The 22,140-nt window shown below is 36.8% G+C and overlaps 1 protein-coding gene across 1 annotated transcript; it reads right to left on the bottom strand.

Moving 5' to 3' along the window:
- Window positions 1-11,851: 11,851 nt before the first annotated feature.
- Window positions 11,852-18,048, bottom strand: LOC132095498 (gap junction gamma-1 protein). The gene is made up of 3 exons (XM_059500554.1): window positions 17,869-18,048; window positions 13,610-14,768; window positions 11,852-13,123 (listed from the first exon to the last, which is right to left on the bottom strand). The coding sequence occupies exons 2-3, from the start codon at window positions 14,736-14,738 to the stop codon at window positions 13,110-13,112; spliced, it is 1,143 nt and encodes a 380-aa protein (XP_059356537.1). The 5' UTR covers window positions 14,739-14,768; window positions 17,869-18,048; the 3' UTR covers window positions 11,852-13,109.
- Between the last annotated feature and the right edge of the window lie 4,092 nt (window positions 18,049-22,140).

Consider the following 22,140-nt stretch of genomic DNA (forward strand, 5'->3'; position numbering starts at 1 on the left):
TAACACATATTCGCACAACAATCATAGCACATACCTTCCAAACTATAGTTCACGCAGAAATGAAAACTTGCTGAAAATGTATTCAGGTATTTAGAGAAATTTTGCATTGCATCACTTGCTCACCAGTGGAGCAATCTTCTGCAGTGAATGGGTGCCGTCAGAATGAGAGTGATAAAAACATCACTATAATCCACAAGTAATCCCCACAACACACATATCACATTAAAGTGTTTAGTAAACAAGCAAAGTGCATTTGATTGTAGTACAGATGTGGAAATGATGAGGACTTTCAAATTTGAAAGTTTGAAAAGATACATCCATGTCGCTGTGACTGAATGCAACTGATTAGGTTTAATTTTTACAAAGTGAAATACTGTATTTAACATATGCTGTTTAAGGTCTAATATGTTTCTCTGAAACTAGTAGGAAATACCCTAATGTTGCTAATTATTAAGTTTAAAGGGCACATAATAAGTCAGTAATTATGTAATACATTGCATTATCAGTGATGCATTTCTCTACAAAATAAATGAGAATATTAAAACACAAAGACATACAGTGAAATACATAGTATAAAAAAGCACACTTACTTCCATAAAAATACTGCACATACATTTTGCAGCTTACTTTTGTCCTGAAACGATGTAATATTAGAAAACTATTATAAAAAAATCTCTCTATAACAGATGCATATTAAAGGTTTTTAAACATAAAGCAACCTTAGCAACAAGTCTCTTATAATCTCAGTTGAGATCCGGCCTCTTATCCTGACCTTTTGTGGTCTATCAATAAGAAAGTTCAAAATCAAGTTAACAGGTGGGATTCTGGACCCCAAGGTCTATCAGCTTCCCAATTATCTTTCCTGGTCAGATGGTATTTAAGGCAGAACTATAATCCATGAAGAGCATCTTTACATATGTTTCACTGCAGTTCAGGTGTTGAAGTGTAATGCAATCAAAGCTTTGACCACTGTCCACCGATTGGTTGGGGTGGTAGGCAAACTGTAGGTGATCAACAGTGTCTGGAAACACAGTATGCAAGCATGATTTTCTCTGAGCACTTCATGATGATTGATTTTAATGCTACTGGCCTAAAATAATTGAGAGAACGGGTCTAATTTCTTAGGGACCTGTTTGATAATAGAGGACTTGCATAAGCGTGATACTACTTCTTGCATAAGAGACTAATTAAAAATGTCACACCTGCCAGTTACTTGGCGCAGACCTTCAGGACTTTAGGTAATACACCATCAATTATGTATTGTACGTTGTTAGTATATTACACTGACCCTACTGCAACCTTGTAGATAAGGCCTGTGTTGAATATTGGATAACTATGGACGTCAGTGTATCTTGCCCTGTTGAATAATATTGTGCATGTGTTTGTGGATTAACAATCAAAATATTCCAGAGATCATTTGGACCCCAACTTGATGTTTGTTGGTGAGAGTGATCCTCTAAAGAAGTTTCAGATGTAAGAGCTGTATCAATGGCCTTTGTTAAACAAATGTTTATTTAGGTTTTAAAGCAACATATTCTTTACTTTTGATCTCTGTCTCTCTCTTCCTCTCACTAATACTGTTTTATGTTATTACAAAAGATTGTACAGTACTAGGGTTTCTGTGTCAATACTAAACTATAATGTTTATTATACAGTTAGGTCCATATATATAATTGGACACTGACACAAGTTTCATAATTTTGGCTCTGTGTGCTATCAGAACAAAAATAAAACAATCAAGATGAAATTGAAGTGAGGACTTTAAGCTTTAATTCAAGGGGTTGAACAAAAATATAACATAAAGGGGCGGTTTCTCGACAGGGTTTAAATTAAGCCAGGAGTAGGCTTAATCTATACTAGTTAATCATGGTTTAAAAATTGCTTTCTGAAACAGATATTAAATACAGATTACTAATTCATGGACTGTGGAGTCCTGAATTAAAATAAACTAGATTAATTTAAAACCAACTGTGCTAATCTGAATTAGCACGGCAGAGGTTGCCTGTAAAAGATGGAAAAGGTTAAGATTTTATAGAAGTGAGAAGCAAATTGAAGGAAAACAACAGCAGTTGAAAAAAGACTGCAATAAAACAACAACAACAAAAAATATGTTACTGAACAAGAGAAAACTTTTTTTTAAACTGCACACATCAGGAGTCACATCTTTGCAATGAATTCTTGCATAAATTCTTGCAATCAGCATTTGTTAACAGTTTTGCAATATTTTTATTATTATAATTTATTATATTATCCATAAAGCCAAAGTCATAGTCAGAATTATATTGGCACCCTAAGAAATTATGATAAAAGGTTTTGTAAATAAATCGGTATTGTTCATCCTTTTCACTTGTAAACTGTGTCCACATATATATGGACCTAACTTTATAAAAACTTTCATTAATAAATCATTAAACATTACATAATGTTTAACTAATCATTACTTAATACATACAGTATTCACATAAACTGCAATATGAGATAATGTGCTTGTTAATGTTAACTAATGAACTCAATAAACATTACCAAATGATTAACAGATAATTTTTTAATGTAAATTGAAATGCTTGCAAATGCATTAAACTTTAAATTCATATGATCACACATTTAAAAAACAAAACAAAACAATCTTCAAATGATTTTGACAGATGGTTTACAGTGATTAAACGCTTCATTAATAAATCATTAACAAACATTATATAATGCTTAACTGATCATTAGTTAATGTTTACAAATGTTGTTAAACATTTAATGCATTTAAAAAATAGACACATAATTTTAAAAGGAATTACACATTGATAAAAAGTGTATTTGTCAATAAACTGTTGAATGCTTACAAGTGTCATTAAACTTAAATTCACATATTAGCTAATGCTCATTTTTACATTTGCAAATGTGAAAATATAGCTTAGTTATTCATTTTAAGCACGTCACAAACTATTCATTTTAATATATTCATTAACTCATAATGACAGTCTGAGGTAATATACACTGACAAAAATGATACTGGTAAGATAAGTGGTTGCAAACAATTTATTTTATCTACATTTAATAATAATAATAAAAAATGTAGAAAGTTAGCCAACAACATTTTATTGAAATGTAGCTAAATTAAACTGATTGCAACCACTTACCTTAAAAAAAAAAAAGTAAATACAATGAATCATTTTTTGTTTGTTTGTGTAGACTTCCACTATTTGCACATCTTAAATCATTTAATAATTAGTTGTTAATGTCCTGTAGTATCTACAGTGGGGATTATTAATCAATTGTAAATGTTTCTAAACATTACATTACATCTAAACCTTCATGAGCCCTTTTTTCCACATCTTTACAAATAATTAATATATATTTTTTTATGTTTAAGCAGTAATCAATCTAAAGTTGAGACTATTCATCTTTTGTAAATGTTTATAAAAATTTTTAACTATCTTTATTGGCACTGGACTTTTAGCTACTATAAAAATGTCTGTGTAAAGGGTGGCTAGGTAAGTTTAGCTAAATGCTTGGTAAAGACATTACACACATTGCAATTTGGGTGCAAACATTTTTTTGTTTGCCTCAACACTTATATTAGTATACTATTGAGAATTATTAAACAGAATATTCCTTGAATCATACATTAACAGGAGCAGGAAAAAACAACAACAATTTTTCAAGAAAATACTTAATTTATAATTTATCTGTTTGTACTACAAACCAGCGTGTTCTTAATTATGATAACAGATTAAAATAATATGAAAGGACACATCAATTGTCGATATCAAGCAGCAAAACAAACTTTTTTGTACACCTTAAAATAGCTGGAACGCAAATGAGACTGGAAGCTAGACCCATAGAATTTACAAATGACATTTTTAAGCAATTTCATTTATATGAAATGTTAATTATTAGGTAATGTTTAATATGTTTATTAGTAAACATTAACAAGCACGTTATATTTCACGGTTCTAGGTATGTGAATATTCAATATATTAACTAATGATCCATTAAGCATTATATAATGTTTGTTAATGATTTATTAATGAAATTTATTATAAAGTGTTACCAAAAAAAAAAAAAGAATAAGCTTATAGAGTGCTAGAGTTAGAGGGTCAAATAAAGATGGAAGAGATGTGTTTTTAGACATTTCTTGAAGATGGCTAAAGACTGCTTGGATTGAGTTTGGCAGGTCATTCCATGGGTGTAATGTTGGTACATTTAACCAGTCAAAGCAATCTTATAGTGAAAATCTTCACGTTTTCAATGAACTTTGCCTTGACAGATGCTATATTTGCTATATAAATTTGAATTATGCTGCATTATTTAAATAAGCAAAGATATCAAATCTGTACTTTTTTTTATCATACTTGTTATCTTGATGTGTGTTTATGCAAGGCTTTAATACAATGTTACACAGGGGCCACTATGCATTGACATCAAAGTAAATTATAGTTGTTAACCTTAAAAAGGGCAAGACCATAAAATGACATAATATTTTTTTTATATATATATTTTCCATCTGTAGTGAACAGCAGGGCCCAGTTTATAGCGGGCCTCTCTCTCTGACCACAACTGTCGACAAAGGTTTGCTACATTTTGATTGGATCTTGGTGGATTAACATAAGTAAACTATCCAATGCCATTAGATAAAGATGCTAGGAAAACAGCCAGACTATTAGATGGCAAGAAGCTTCTGGTACCATGCCCGGGAAGGACAGTTTCTTCCCTTGACCTACCTAGAGATGGACTCCTATGGTTTTGGCCTGTGACCACTATAAAAATTCATTAGGACCTCCAGGATGCAGCAGCAGTGTATGAAACAAAGAGAGATCACAGAAATCCATTTAAAGCCATTCAAAACTATGTTTTCAAACCTTAAACTAATACAAACTACAACACACCCATCTTATACTTATTCAGAGAAATAAGTATTCCAAGTGACAGCGATGTGTAGTGCAACATCTTACACAAACTCAGCTGTTGGCAAATGAATGCATGCATGACAGTTTGATATTTATTTATTTATTTTTTACTTTAGGTGTTCATAACATTGCCAAATGTATCCTGGTTGTGGTTTGGTAAGTGAATAATTCATCTGTAAAACTTTAGTGACGCTTTTCTAAATTTGTGTTTGGACTATGCAAATAAGTTTCACAGGTTGAAAGAAAGATGGGCCACACCATATTTCCCGCTCTGATGGAAACTGACAATCACAGCAGAGAAATGGAGAAGCTCCAAATTGCAAACTCCTGCTAATCGGAAAGGGTTAAATGTACCGTTTCAAAAGACACTCCTTGTTCTGAGTCTCTGTTCTGTAAGGGGTGAGGCAATGACAGATACATTCAATTCTGAGACTCTGGCTTGCAAGGGTGAGATGATAGCAGATACACAGTTCTGTGTCTCCCATCCAGAGAGACACTAATAGATCACCAAAGTTCTGAGTCTCCCATCTAGAGAGACAGTATCAGAAACACCAATGCTCTGAACTTCTGGCTCTTGAGGGACAGACAATAACAGATACCAAGTTCTGAGTTGCCAGCTTTTGAGGCAGCAACAGATACAACCACGTTCTGAGCCTCCAGCCTGTGAGGAAAGAGATACTCTATACGTTAAGAGTCTTTGTCCAACAAGACAACAACAGATGCAGCATGTCCTGAGTCTCCATCCAAGAGAGACAAAGAGGATCGACCAAGTTCTGAGTCTTTAGCCCAGAGAGACAGATATACAGACATTTGCAACAAAGTTAAGCTCCAGCGAGCAAATCTTCACTTCAAGGTACTTTCGTCTGTGTGTTCCAGGGTAAGAACCTTCTGCACCTACTCCAGAGCCACGATTGTGTTCCAGATTTCGGGACCCTTTGGTACTCCAGGAGATTATCGTCCTACAGCGCTTTGTGTTAAACCAGTGGAAGAAGTCACTGCCACTGGACTTGCCCACTCGACTACAGAGAACGTACTGCAAATATCACTTATGCAAACCTCTTCTGTAGACTTTGGTGGAGTTCTTCTACATAACATTTTTGTTTTACATTCATGCAAGTTCACACACCAATAAACGTTTCTGTTTTTTGAATGTCTTACATGCATGCAAGTTCATACACCAAGAGGACAACAGCAACTGCCACAGTAATGGTAAGACTGAAGAGGACATTGAGAGCCAGTTCAGCATCAGGACCTGAAACTTCCAAACCCAATAAACTGACCAACAGTGGTAGATGTGTAGATCCTGTAAACAAGATGAGAGCTGGATAGACACATGGATAGACAGACAGACAGACAGATAGATAGATTTTTTTTTCTTTTGGGCTTATGAATCCATTGCAGTTTATTATTGTAGCATAGTGCCAGACAGATTTCTTAGGAATACGTAGTAAATAAGGATCTGATCGATTTACATAGATAAGACCAAATCTTTCATCATAACCCATTGCCCATTCCAGATTGTCAATTAATGACTGGACAGCGTAGCCATGGATGTCCACACCATCCAGCAAATTCGCTAAAGAATTAAAGGAAATTTTATTCAATTATTTAGCATAAATACATTTTTACCAATAGTCCAAAATTGGAAACAAACAATAATAAAAAAGAATAATAAATAAAGTAAAAAAACGCATGAAAAAACATCACAGAAATGTACTGTTTAACACTGTCCAGTGTGATTCCTCTGACGCACATAAAACTCTTTACCTTTTAGGTCCTGAATGATATAGTTTCAAAGTAGTGTATTCGTTGAACATCATTTAGATTTATTGGCCCTCGTTCCGATACTCCATTCTCTGTAACGTAAATATGAGGGATCACTAATAACTGCTACACCCCTAGAATAGACAGCAACATAAATATAAATGCATGTTTTAAACAAATTGGGTCTAAAACATTGGGACGATGTTGATTAAAACTGAAAGGCTACTTGTCTGCATGATAATGCTCTAGGTTCTTGTAGTCCATGTTATATGCTAAGACAGTGGTGTAGTTCCCTTAACCCTCGCTACTTCTGTCGGGGAAAATTCTGAAAGCCTGTTGGAATTCAAATGCTAGTGTAAAAGCATCCATGAGCATTTGAATACAAAAATTGGAATTCCTCATAAAAAAGATCATATGTGAACCTACCGTAAATATATCAAAATGTAATTATTGATTAGTAATTTACATTGTTAAGATATTCATTTGGACAACTTTATAGGCGATTTTCTCAATATTTGGATTTTTTTTTTTGCACCCTCAGATTCCAGATTTTGAAATAGTTGCATCTCAGCCAAGTATTGTCCTATCCCTACAAACCATACATTAATCAATGGAAAGCTTATTTATTCAGATTTCAGAAGATGTATTAAATCTCAATTTCAAATTACAGCTGCAAGCATCGATGAAAGGGCCTTCACACCTGGGCTCACTGCCACCTGTCGGCTTTAGGAAAAAAGATAATGGTGGGCAATATGCTTTTAAATTAGTTAATATAAGAGGAGGATGTCAAAGTCATTTATATGTGCCAACTTCCTTATGCCAGCGGGTGACACTTTGACTGTAACTAAACACTGGCATTTAGATGTCTTCAGGCCATAGCAAACATGTACAGGTGCTGGTCCCAGGGTCTGGAGGAAGAGAGGAGAGGCACACAATCCACGTTGCTTGAGGTCCAGTGTAAAGTTTCCACAGTCAGTGATGGTTTGGAGTGCCATGTCATCTGCTGGTGTTGGTCCACTGTGTTTTCTGAGGTCCAAGGTCAACGCAGCCATATACCAGGAAGTTTTAGAGCTGCTGAACAACTTTATGGAGATGCAGATTTCATTTTCCAACAGGACTTGGCACCTGCACACAGTGCCAAAGCTACGAGCACCTGGTTTAAGGACCATGGTATCCCTGTTTTTTGGCCAGCAAACTCACCTGACCTTAACCCCATAGAAAATCTACAGTATGGGGTATTGTGAAGAGGAAAATGCGATATGCCAGACCCAACAATGCAGAAGAGCTGAAGGCCACTATCAGAGCAACCAGGGCTCTCATAACACCTGAGCAGTGTCACAGACTGATCAACTCCATGCCACGCCGCATTGCTGCAGTAATTCAGGCAAAGGGAGCCCCAACTTTTGAATGGAATTAGTGAAATAAATCAACTTTTTGATGATATTCTAATTATATGACCAGCACCTGTAAGGTCTGGTGCAGTGGTAAAGCATGAGATATCCTGTTGCCAACAGGTGGCACTATGATTATATCTGAATATTGGCCTTTAGATGTGTTTTGGTCAGGACTCTTAACAAACAAGAAATTTGGGGCAGACTGGACATTGCATATTTTAGTGTAGTTAGTGTAGTGGTCCTGACAGACCGAGAACCCTCAAAGCATCAACATATAACAACAGATCAGTGAAGACGATGTGCGTAAGGTCCTCTGAAAGAATAAGAGAAGAAAGCGCCAGGCCAAGATGGTCCAGCCTGTCTGAAAACCTGTGCTGACCAGCAGGCCTACATCTTTGCACAGATCTTTAACAGATCACTGGAGCTGTGTGAAGTCCCTTCCGGCTTTTGGCAAAACCAAAACTGGTTTTGGCTTATCTGAAGGACATCACTGGACCTCCTGCAGTTTGCTTACTGAGCTAATAGGTCTGTTGATGATGCAGTCAGCATGGGACTGCACATCATCCTGCAATATATGGACAAAACAGGGACTTATGTGAGGATCCTGTTCATGGACTTTGGCCTTCTCATTCGGCCTTCAACATCATCATCCTAAGACTCCTTCAAACCAAACTAACCCAGCTCTTTGTTCCTAGCTCTATCCGTCAATGTCTCACCAGCTTTCTGACAGCAACAGCTCATGATAAATGGTAAATTCACATCCAACAGCCACACCATCAGCACTGTCGCTCCACAGGGATGTGTTCTCTCCCCATTGCTCTTCTCCCTGTACACCAACGACTATACCTCTAAAGGTATACCTCTTTGCAGACAATACTACAGTCATCGGCCTCATCAAGGACAGAGATGAGTCTACTTACAGAGAGGAGGTTAAAGAGCTGGCTGTGTGGTACAGTCACAACAACCTGGAGCTCAACAAACTCAAAATAGTGGAGATGATGATTTCAGGAGAAACCTCCCTGCACTCCCCCCACTCACCATCATGGACAGCACTGTAACGACATTGGAGCCATTCAGGTTCCTGGGCACCACAATCTCACCTGAAAATGAGGTGTGCATTCAGGTGCATTGATGGTGCATTGCTATATTGAGGCATTTGAAATAGACTGCGCTATTGACCAACAAAAACCTTGTCTCAAGTCAATGGCGCAGTAGTGTTTATGTTATTTAAAGAGCGCGTTATGTGGGTCCACAACACGTGTACACTGCTTATTTCACACACGGGGATGCACAGCAACACACACACATGCCAAATATAAAAAATTAAAGGATGGCAAAGTAAAAGTTTATTATTGAGTTGATAAATATAAAAATGCCTACATGTCATAATGGATAGTAATTGCATGTATCAGAATTAAGCTATTTGCTCACACATGAGGAGCTCCGTTTCCTCTCTGGAGACACTTTCATCTTTGCTTGCTAACTCTGCCATGTAAATAGCAAATCCGCTATGGCACGAGCGCAACTGGATTTTAAAGGGAATGGGAGATGAAACTCTGATTGGTTCATTGCAAGTTATGACCAAAACACACCCATTACTCTTAATAGAATAATGACATCCCTTTTAGTCAGGCGTGCTGACTATTTTTAGACCATGCGCTTAGTTTGTTAAAATAGGGCCCATTATCTTCATGGCTTAATCGATTCCATATGGTCTCGTCCTTCTCGTGTTCAGTCCATCCACCCACCACTTTGAAACTTTCACTGGAGATGGAGCATTCAAAATGAACTGGGAAAGAGACACTCAAGAACTGATTATGCTCAACTTCAGTTTGACTTCTGAATTTCCCTTTTTCTTCTTTTTGGTTTCAGCTTTATCTTTTGAGAGTTTCTTACTGATCTAGCTTTTCAAAAAGGTGTGTGATGTCATACCCCATGATGCGAAGATCTTTCTTCTTCATTCCTTTACTCGGACTGGCGTGTAACATATTCTAGTGTTGTCAAATTCTATCTGCTTTATTGTTATATGTCATGCATTTTATTTTGTACAGCACATTGGTCAGTCGGGTGACTGTGTTAAGTGGTGCTTTATAAATAAACAAACTTGAACTTGAACTTCTGTAAAACTGGCAAAAAAAATACTAGGTTAGCATCTGGTATTTTAATTTTATAAAAAGCATCTTAGACATTGGAAACATCACATAAAGAAATATGCTAACATTTACTTCCAAGAATTGTGTGAAGTGCCTGGAAATGATTTTCATATCCATCAGTCTTCGACTGTCAGCTGATACATAAGGATGGGCTTTTGACCACTGCCAATCTGAAACAAGAGCGTCAAATGTCATTCCAGTGTCCTGAAATATTCTGTCAAGTCAAGTAATTTAAACAGCCTTTAAATATTAAAAACCAGCTGAGATAAGTCTTATGAAATCTGATGATTATTCAATGGGTCGATCTGTTGTGAAAATGATTATATATTACTTCAAGAGCCACAATAAATCATGAAACACACCAATTTGAAAAACTAATGGAATGCATAGTCGATATAAAAAAACTGGATGACGAGTAATTTCTTACTGCTAAATTCTGAAAAAAACAGGTGTTAATTATAGGACCTAAAAACTCTGCATGTATTAACATAGAAAACTGTCTAAGACTTGATGGTTGCTCTGAAAGAAATCCCTCTAGGATCTTCATCATGACTGAGCTACAAATGGGGAGAGTGTTCAAAGTTCTTTAGCAGTACTGCTAATCTAAGGGTAGGCCTTCTTTTCAGTCACAATCATGCTGTTTAACTTTAATCCAAGTAGTAGAGTTTATGGCAGTCATTATGTTTTCATTATATAAGCTCTGGATTTAGATAAGTGTGTTTGACTGTAAAGATATCCAGAAACAAAAACAAAACAAAAAATAATACTAAACTTACCTTCATCTTAAAGGAAATCCCCCCTTTCCATTTGGGCAAACCTGCAGTGAAGCATTCGGAGTTGATATTTCAAGTACTTTGTACAAGACTAGAGTGACATGAAGAGTTTTCACTGGTGGCTGGTGAATGGATTACTACAACGCAATGCCGCAGTTTCATGAGACGCTCTCAGTCATTCAATAAGATTCATTAACCATTCGCACATTTGAGAAGTGGATAAATTCTTATTTAAAGGTATTCGGCCAAAATCCGATATCAAATTAAACATGTATACAATTAAAAACATGGAATACAATTGGAAAATTATAAATATTAAAATGACTGCAGAAACCAGTCACTCATTTTTGTATGCTATTTATAACCAATGTCAAATTATTGCGGTGATGACCAAGGGAATGTAGGCATCACAGCATTATGCTGATTAAATATTACAAAATATTCATTTTGAGTTGAGGAAAAAGTAAAAAAGTAGATTTGACCAAGTCATGGGCAACACCATAAACTGTGCATATTACAATTTCTACTGTAATCTAGCACCCTCAATATAAGTTACATAAAGGCAAATGTCATTTAAAATCAGGAAGTGAACAAATATTAGTTCACTGAAAGATACATAAAGAAATAAATCACATTAACAGAGATTTGTTTTTAAACAAGGCATTTACTGAACTCACTGTAAATGTTTGTGTCATAAATACAATTACACAAAAGGACCTTTTATCAGGCAATGATAAAACACCTCAAATATGCCAAGTACTGGCCAATTAACTAGCCTCAACAATTTATCAGTCAATTTATCATTATTCAAGACCAGTTAATCATTATTGGAAGCACAGAAAAAAAGAACAATGAGGCATGGATACTTTTTTTTTTAAACCAATTGTTTATTAAGATTATAAAATACTTAAAAAACCTTACAAAAACCATTAGAAAATATAGAAAATTGAGATGATCCTGGAGAAATGTATCAAAATGTAGCAAAAGATGGAAAACCTGGCTGTTAACAGACATGAGTTAATTAAACAGTGTCAGAACAATAAGATTGCATTGGTACCATGTACAAAACATTAGGCTCTATGGCTTTCAATTCTGAGACCTTATTGCTATTCAGTGTAAACTGCATTTGGACCAACTTATGAATTGCATTTGCATAAAGGAGGCAAAATGATAGACTAACCTGAAAATAAAATATTATATTAGGTCTTTTAACTGAAGACATTCTCTGAAAACATGAGTTTGCCTTTCTAATGGTTGGTCAAATGAAACCAAAGCCAAACTTGTTTAAAGCCTCAGAAAATAACAGAAGTAAACAAAAAGCAAACAAATAAGATTGAAATTGTAGCCTAAAAAAAAGCTTATTCAAAATAAGAGGGATAGTAACCAAAGTACTTCTCATATACAGGTAAAATACGCAAAATATGCAAAAAGAATATCAAAAGCTTCTTTGTAGATCAATAATTGATTCACAAGTATTCAAGCATGTTCCAGGTTTCCATTTTGTTCATAACAAACATACACTAATTGTGGTCCACTACTCAAAACACAGAACTGTTCTAAACACACTAAACTACATTACTGATGTGGTTTTACACTGGCTCGTCCATCTAATTCTGGAATGGCAAAGATATGTAAACTCCAGTTTAAGGCATTTTTGAGATGCAACCCTTGGCACTTCATAAGAAGTGTGGTAAACAAATAGAAGAACCACAACTCACTTTCCCTATGAAGAAAAAAAAAGAGAAAGAGAGAGAGAGAGAGATGAGACATTGCAGAGTCTCCTAGTGACTGAGGAGTATAACAACCATCTTTCTAACTAGCTTTTGGTCACTTTGGAGTATACGGCAGACTGGCTGATGTCAAGTATAACTGGCTGGTGAGATGCTGCTTTCTAAGATTTTAACTTCGCACACACTTGCCATAATACTGCACGACATTCTTACAGATTCACCAGTGTGCGGAAGGACACACATGCTCCACTCGTTTCACACAATGTTCAGCAGCCAAACATAAGATACACAACACGGACATACAGACACTTTCCGCTTTTCAAAATGATCAATGCCAACCACAGGTGGGGCACTTTGTTGCACAGAAAAGCAGATGATAGTTTATGGTTCTCCATCAAGCATGGATCCCTATGAAAAAGAAAAAAGAAAACTCATTAAAACTCACATATTCATTCTGAGAAAGCATGCAAATATTAGTCTCGATTTTGAACTTCATTCTCAAACAAAACTAAACAAAAATATATATTTATAGACAAATTTAAATAAATCACAAATTTAGATTATACTTGTAATATCTTATCGACTTATCGAAACTAATTTTACATGAACCAAGAGCACCGAGGAGAGCTCTGAGCAGCATAGAGCGCCCTCTCGCGGCTGTAGACGGTAATGTTTTCTCTTGGTTCTAAATAAATGCGACTTATAGTCCAGTGCGACTTATATGGTTTTTTCCTCATCATGACGTATTTTTGGACTGATGCGACTTAAACTTAGGTGTGACTTATAGTCCGAAAAATACGGTATACATATTTTTACAAGTGATATAGACACACACATACATATGTTTCCATATTTAAAAAAAAAAAGCTATTGTGAAAAATGTTTTCGTCTTGCCTTTTTCACATGTGCTTCCCTGCTTCTCCTGTGCAAAGTTGAGTCTGTTCTGCTCTACAGCAGTGCCGTTGGACTCTGGGCTGCTGCTGCGTGAAGGACTGCTCTCCCCATTCTGATAGGCCATATCTAGATGCTGCTGGGCCAGTTTTAGGTGTCTACGCAGGCGGTCAATATCTCGCAATGACGACTCGTCACCAAAAGACTCCCGACCCGAGTCCAAGTTATACTCTGGTTTCAGTCCCATGGACAGCTTGTCTTTTTTCAGGGCAGTGTGGTACCCTGGCGGGGCTGTGGGAACCTGTCTGCATATGGCGTCACGGGGGCGTGCGACACTGTGGTTGTGCGTGCGTCGCCGAAAAGCATCACGGATTCCACTGAGGCCCAAATGAAGAATCTCCAGCACCGTGAGAGACAAGCAGAGACAGCTCACGGCATACATGATCAGCAGGAAGATCGTTTTCTCCGTAGGACGTGACACAAAACAGTCCACCGTGTGTGGGCAGGGGCTGCGAGTGCACACGTACGAGGGGTCGACCTCAAAACCATACAGGATATACTGGCCAAAGAGAAAACCAACCTCGAAAACAACCCGAGATAGAAGCTGAAGGATGTACACCTTCATAAGCCCATCCCTCTTTATCCTCCGTCGACCATCGTGTTTAGGGGCGGGCTTCACAGGAGCTTTCTCTTTCTCAGGCAGGATCTCCTCCATCATCATGGGATCTTCCTCACCGTTGTCCTCAGCCTCCTCATAATCACGGTTAGCTCCGCGTTTAATCATGGGCATGCGTTTCCTGTTACTCGGCTTGTACTCATCATCATTCATACGAGCGATCTTGTGCATAGCAAAGCCTAGGTACATAATAGTGGGGGTTGTGATCAAAATGATCTGAAAAACCCAAAACCTTACATGAGAGAGTGGTGCAAATGCATCATAGCAGACATTTTCGCAACCAGGCTGATGGGTGTTGCACACAAATTTGCTCTGTTCATCATAGTATATTGATTCTCCCCCCACAACGGTCAACACAATGCGGAAGATGATAAGTAATGTGAGCCAGATCTTGCCCACAAAGGTGGAGTGGTTGGAGATTTCATCCAACAGCCGTGTAAGAAAGCTCCAGCTCATCGTGCTTCAAGAAGAACCACTGTCTCAGTCCTGCAAGAGAACAAGACACTAACTGTTAGAAATTGAAAACAGCACCAAAAAAAAAAAAAACAGTACATTTCATCCTGTAATAAATATAGCATGGATATGGCCTACCTGCCTACAACAACTGACAAAAGTTGACTAATCTGAGCAGATGAGGTGCTGATTCAATGTTAAGAACTCCAAATCATGAACAAGACATTTACAGCTTTCATGTCAATGAACAATCTGTATGAGGTGCTTTACTCTCAGGAAAAAGTTTCTAGGAGCCTTTTATAAAAGGCTTGATTAACCAGAAAGATCCACTAGATGGAGCTAAAAGGTCACTTTTTTTTAATCAAGTTCTTATAAACAAGTCAGCTGATTAAAAAAAGAAAAAAAAAAAGAAAATAATTCATCTTAACTATTTGCACGAGGCATTTACCAACTGAGTGTTATCTGACCTCTAGTGTGTAACACCTATTTATTAAAACATTCAGTTAGTGTTAAGCAAATAGAGCATGGGTCTCATGACACAAAGTAAGAAATTTATTTTCCCATTTTGGACAACTAAAGGCCCAGAAGTCACTGTGGAACTGGCAGCCCTAACAAAGTAAATTCAAAACAGGCAACCAATTGAAAATAGTTTGGTCACAAACTGGAGTGCAGCTACTTTAAGACTAAAGTGAGGATGGGGGTCATCTGCCAGTCTAATCAAACTGTGCAATCCACACAGACTCCAAGAAAACAAAAGGCACTTCAGGCATGGCTGTGACTTGATTTTTCCACAAAGTTCAGTGTGTGAATTTATCAAAACATCTGTAGAAACTCTCTAGGGTTCCCTTTATTACTGACCAGAGTTACTTTGACTTTGTTCTTGATTAGTGGATGAGTATTTTCAAAGCAGTGCTGGCAAATTAGATTTTAGGTTTAATAGAGAAACCGTTTAATTGATTAGTATAGTATTGAAGTATAACATGTCTCCAATAAGACCCTCCAAAGTAGATTCTAAATTACTTGATTTATCCGTTTCCACAACCATGAGAACCTTGACTTACACTCCAGTCCAAGCCTAAATTAAAAAACAAAAGATTAATGGATACTGGTGGTGACATGCTGCTAATGGCCACAACTTCTGTCCAAGTGTTTATTAGAGACACTTGCATGAAGTGAAGGACATGCTGTTGTGGTAGAGAACACGGACTATGAGTGCCATTTAAAGGCTTCAAATCACTGTAATTTGTACTCTGTACAAAGGGTCATATCCGATTGCCGGCAGCAGTATAATTGTGTGGTTGTCATTTGCGACATTCCAAAGCTGGTGCCCAGTTGGCCCTCAAATTACACATCAGCAGGGCCCCACCTACACCTACACCTATCTTGGCAATCTTATAAAGGTGTGATCTTACAACTGGATGGCCGTGCACACTTTTTGAAAAATATTGTCATTGATGTAGTAGACAAAGACTTTAAATCATTTAAAGTAATTTAAAAAAGCACAGATAAAAGGCATAATCAGGATGGAAAGAGATTAAGAAAAAAAAAAAAAAGTTAGATTCTAAACTAAAAGACCAGCAGAATTGGACTTGGATAACTGTAAATGGAAACGTCAAAGGAAGAGTACCCCCCCACCCCAGCCACTGACTTTCACTGAAAAAAATTATATTCATTTTGCATGACCTATCCCTTTAGGTTTTTAAAAGACTGGAAGCCCCTCAGCAATACCTCAACCCTAACCCTAACGTCCTAAGTCAAGCAGCACCACAGAGGAACCATTACCACGTCAGACATTAAGAGAAAGAACAGAGTGGCTTTGTGGAGACATCTGAGAAAGTTATCGTTCCAGTCCAGATTCCTTCAGCTCTGGGGAAAGGACAGGAGACTGGTGCTTACCTCGAAACAACATATCAGTGTCGAAGAAACTTAGGAGCAGTTTGATGCAGAATCATCACATTTAATGTGCATTTGTTGCAAGTTAACTTCTATGATGCACATCTTTTTTGACAGGCTATTTCAAAATAAAGCATGGTGGTCACTTATCCCATACCAAATTAAGTTCACAAAATGTGAGATTTTGAACTACTTAGGCAGGCTGGTGGACAATTCTGGCTTTTAAAACAAAATAATGGGCTTTTACTGAAACAATTCTTTGTAATAATCTTGATGAAATAACTAACAGCCACTGTTGACCCATGATCATAAAAAAGAGATTTGTAGATCCCGATAATCGGTTTGAGATATCTATCTATCTATCTATATATATATATACAATACTCCCGTTTCTTAGTTATTGAATCTTTAACAACGAAGGAAATGGAGAGAATAAGACAATTTTGAATAAATTTAACTGTACCAATAAACGTGACCACGTAGAAAGCATATCTGTATAAAACATAAGTAAAGATAACTTTTAATCGTAGTTTAATTTATGCCGGCAAACAATAGTAAGACACAACTGGATTCAAATAATTTTTGTATATCGTCAAAAACAAGAGATTAGAGCCAAGAGATAAAAGATAGTAAAATATCTGTAACTTATCGGTGGATTTTTTTAAACAAATAAAATAAGTATGAAGCATACTGTTTTTAATGATTCAGGAAAAAAAACGATAAATATTTAACTCTACTCAAGCGCACCGTGTCGATGAGAACAGTGGCGCGCTTTTAGCGGAGGTGAATCTTTTTTGCTCCTCTCGGAGTTGGGAAAAAGCCAACATCCCAAACAAGCAGCGTGGCTGCGTTTCAAAGCCACTTCTAGAAGAACAAGATGACTCTTTAATATCTATATCAGAAAGGCGTTTCGTCGTACAGCTACGAACGGTATGTCTGTTATTCCCTTCACATCTAAACGAAAATGTCCATCCAGTCCTAAGTTTACTATTGTTCTCCGACTGACGCAAGAAAGACGCGACAGTCCCTTAGAAAACAAGATAAAGACTCTGATTCAACACCAATGGTGCTATTAGTGAAAAATACCAGCATATACTTCCAACCCAACATTCGATAACGCAGAAATTGGCAAAAGAAGCAGCTATTTTGTTGTGTACGCGCGAGATGTCACCAAAAATCCGTTGGCCGCGTCACTGGCGAATATCAGTCTGAGTCGGTTGAGGAGCGGGAAAAAACATACCTCGTTAAATCGATTTTCACACTTTTCCTCAGTCCTTCGTAAGAGTATGTACGAACGCTTGAAATATCACCACATCCCTCAGCTATCTTTGACGATGAAAGCCACACTCGTTGTTAACCCATTCGGTTTATTTCATCATGTGCTCCCACCACATGCCATTGTGGGATTCATATAGCTTGAGCTTCAGAAACAAAGAGGCTGTCTGGAACGCCTTCAGCCTGCGTACCCCACCCCCAGGATTGAGTATGAAATTTGATATAGTTAAGTCTAATATATAATTAATTTATTTTTTTAGCTCATACTCTACTGTTATATGCTTGATTTGCATCCCATCACAGTTTTTTTGGAAGAAAAAAAGAAGTCTAATTTTAAAATAATACATTACATGAATTCACTTGTTTAAGTGGCAGCACGTACCCCATATTATTGATTTTCAATGTCGGTTAATGGGGGCTTTTTTTTGTAACTGTAACGTCACAGATTCATAGTGATGGATGGATCATTACTAAAGTATGCATGTTGCATTCAGAAGATTTAGTCTTTCAATGTTTAATGTTTTGCTTTTTAAACTAACAATTTTAATATTTAGCATGAAAAATGGTGCACCACATAACACTTTAAAGTGCAAAAAAATTTTGTTTGGATGTTGGATGGAGACAATGGCTATATGTCTTAATCTAAGTAAAAAAACACATACCCAATCTAATAAAAAAACGTTTTATGAGAAGGTGATTTCATGTAAATTTGCATGATGTAATTTGAGTGTAAATGTACATAAACTAAACATGAAGGTCCCTAATCCACGTCTAAATCTTAACATCAGTGAGGCGTAAGCACATTGGCAAAGTCAATATCATGGCTAGCCACCAATTTGCTAAAATGTAAAATAGTTTCGAATTGGCATAAAAATGTGTTGAGTAGTCAGATTATGGCTAGTAATCAAAATAAGGAACTACTTTGATCGAGATCTTTACATGCAAATATCTTCCTTTGTGCTCCATAGAAGAAAGTCATATTGGTTTGGAATGACATGAGGGTGAGTAAATGATGACAGGCATTTTTGGGCGAGCTACTCCAAATGCAGTACTTGTTTCTTATCACATTTCAAGGGTGAATGTAAAAGTAGTACAGAATTGCTTTTTGGTGACTGAATATTTTACAGTTCCTAACTACGTCACCAACTTTTAAAAAGTCATTGAAAACCAGTTTGTTTAACCAGTTTTCTGTTGCCATTGTTAATGTGGGGGTTTACACCATTGCAACTATTTATTTGTTTTTTCTTCCTTCTTCACTTTGGACCAGACAATAGACTAAGGAAAAAGTCCAAACTAGACAATAAATCACTCGTGTTTAGATGCAAAACTTTTTCCATCAGTTTGTCATGTGATGACAATGATTATAGTGCAACAACTCAGTCATGCCACTATTCATTTTCTGAATGCATGATTTGTACAAGCAAGAAATTTATTGTCAAGCACAGGAACTAAAGGAACTAAATTCCAATTCTAAGGGCTATTTAAACACTGCTTGGTTGATTAAAAAAAGTTTATATATTTAATATATTAAATGTATATTCCAATGTCCATGAACACCTTTTTAGCAAAAAATTAAGTTTTGTCTAATAAATGTCTATTTAAACACTGCTTGAACATAACATGTCATTGTATGTAACCAACAGCTTTCCCTTTTCCTGTCGAGGATGGTGCTCGGAAGTTGTTGTTATTGAAGATCTTTCCTCTATTGCGTTTTCTTCAGCATGAGGCTTTAAGGGGGGGCTTCCCTTTCTGGGTCTGTTTTTAACAGAGCGACTCATATTCAACACTACCAAGCGTGATTTAACAGAAAGATAGTTTTCTGTCTGGCATTCTTTGAAAATGCAATCCAGGTGCAGCTCATTAGGTAGGCTGAATTAGCACTTTGTATCTTCTAGAATGTGATCTTTTCCAGAATTTTGCATTACTATCAATACAATGGTATTTTAGTGGTGTTTAACTGGCCAAACAGCAGTATTACTGTTCCTCATATTTTTAGGGTTGAGACTTTGTTTTAATGTTGTATAGTGTTAAATGTGTCACATCTCGGATTGTTTGTGCTACAGACATTGTTTTTAAGCATCTTGTAATTCTATAATCAGTCATTTCTGTACAGCTCTCAAGATGCAGGATAGCTAGTAGTGCTTAGAACTGTCAAGGCAAGCATGTTTATGCAAGGGGTGAGCACAGATGCCAGCAGCAGTAAAAAGATCTGGAAATACTTGACCACAAGCAGTTTGCAGCATGCTTTACCCATGTCTAGTTTTTGCAGTAGTCAGCAGTGTGGTAATGATAAGTCTTGAAAGGATTCATGACAGGCTTATCTGAATTCCATTTCTGTTATTTAGTGATCTGCCAATCATAGTTGTGTGGTAAACATACATTAAAACTCAGGAATTAATGCTGTCTTCATGTGCTATGTTGGAAACATCATACTTCTGAAGTTGTTATTATGAGTTTGTTCAAGTGCTTCGTTGTTGGAAAGAACAGAGAGCATGGTGGATGGCCCATTCATGAGTTCATGCTTACCTGTTTTCTTGGAAAAAAATTAACGATTAAATATACTACTGAATCTATTTAAAACAGAGAAATCGCAGACTTCATACTTTCCCATATCCCATTGCTATACCCACAGAATAACTGAGACTGAGCTTTCATTACAAACTAACATTCAAGATATAATCGACCCTAAACAAAATGTCAAGCCTTTTATTGAGCCTTTGTAATGATATTCTCTATGCTATGCATCCGTTTCTGTTAACTATAGACCAGTGGTAATTTCACAGAAGATTCTTTGGCACAGGGACCTTTTTTTCTTTTGCCAGAGTAATTTAGAAATCTATTTAAAATAAATCTCTTAAAGTGCTGGTTCATAGAAGAATCTGATAGCCTGCCAGCCAGATAAATGCAACTGTCTAATGTGGTTTGTTTCATGGTATTTTTATTGCTACCCATAACGATTTTGACAAGAAAACAGACTTCCATATTCAAAACATCTGCGGATCTAATCACTTGCATCCTAAAGGTAACCTCCACTGCAGTTTTTCGAGAGGTTGGTTATTGTTTAATAAACACAAATGGCCTAAACACCTTCAGTTGCAGTCACGGTGCTATTAAATGCAAGTAATTAACTAACGCCATAAACATACACGTAGTTGTTAGAACTTAATTTATAGTTCTGCAGGGAAGTAGAATCAGGTACCAACAGCTGTTAACGACACCACATGTGTCCTTAAAAGGGATAGTTCACCCAAAAAGGAAAATTTGATGTCTATCTGCTTACCCCAGGGCATCCAAGACGTAGGTGACTTTTGGCACTTTTTCACTGCACAGTCCGGCTCATTACGGTTCACTCTTGGGGGGTTTTCCAGTGGATACAGTACCTGGTACTTTTTTTAATACCACCTCTGTTGAGGATCCAAGTGAACCATGATATATAAACATCAAAACGTTAAGGGTAAATTCTTCTGATCATGGATTGGCCGGAGAGAATCGTCACTACCTGCATCACTGAACATGCGAGAACCGCTAGATTTAAATGAGCACAGCCAGTGAAGGATCGAACACAACTGTTCTGAAGTAGCCATCAAATCAAACAAAAAAAAAAATTCATTGTCTGTTGGGGAAGTTCAGATGTTCCTCTCGTTGATAAGCAGAGGAGCGGTTCCAGCAAGATCTTGATGGGTCACTTTGCAATTAAATAATTTTTTAAGGAGTCATGGCTGTAGAGGCGATGTAACTATAATGACATGTGAATAATCTCGCCTGCTCTAAAGCGGTACTGAACTGCAGTGGAAAAGCAAACCGTGCCAAGCCATGCCGTATCATACTGAGCCATGCTGAGCCAAGTCATACCATGCAATGTTCAGTCAAATAATGGAAGTGAATGGGAATCACGGCTTTTAGAGTAAAAAAAAAAAACATACATAAACAAAACCAAATGAAACCCTGCAGCTCTTCATGATACATAGATGTGTAAAGGCATGGATCGATTGGTTTGTGCAAGAAACTGAACCGTATTTATATTGTTTTTTTACCTCTGATTCACCGCAAATTGACCTGTCCTGAGCACGTCCTGAGCCAACAGCTGGCGCGTAATGCATCTTTTTCTTCTTTTTTGCTTTATGGCAGATCGCAGACTTATAAGTGCATTACCATCACCTATTTCTCAAATATACCATTGACACTCTATCTACAATCTCAGTTAGGAGTGTCAATGGTCCACTTGAGAGGTAGGTGG

The sequence above is a fragment of the Carassius carassius genome, chromosome 19 (genome assembly GCF_963082965.1).
Source record: "Carassius carassius chromosome 19, fCarCar2.1, whole genome shotgun sequence".
NCBI classification, from domain to species: Eukaryota; Metazoa; Chordata; class Actinopteri; order Cypriniformes; family Cyprinidae; genus Carassius; species Carassius carassius.

Coding starts and splice junctions, on each gene's coding strand:
- LOC132095498 (XM_059500554.1), bottom strand. CDS start 14,738: ATGAGCTGGAGCTTTCTTACACGGCTGTTGGATGAAATCTCCAACCAC.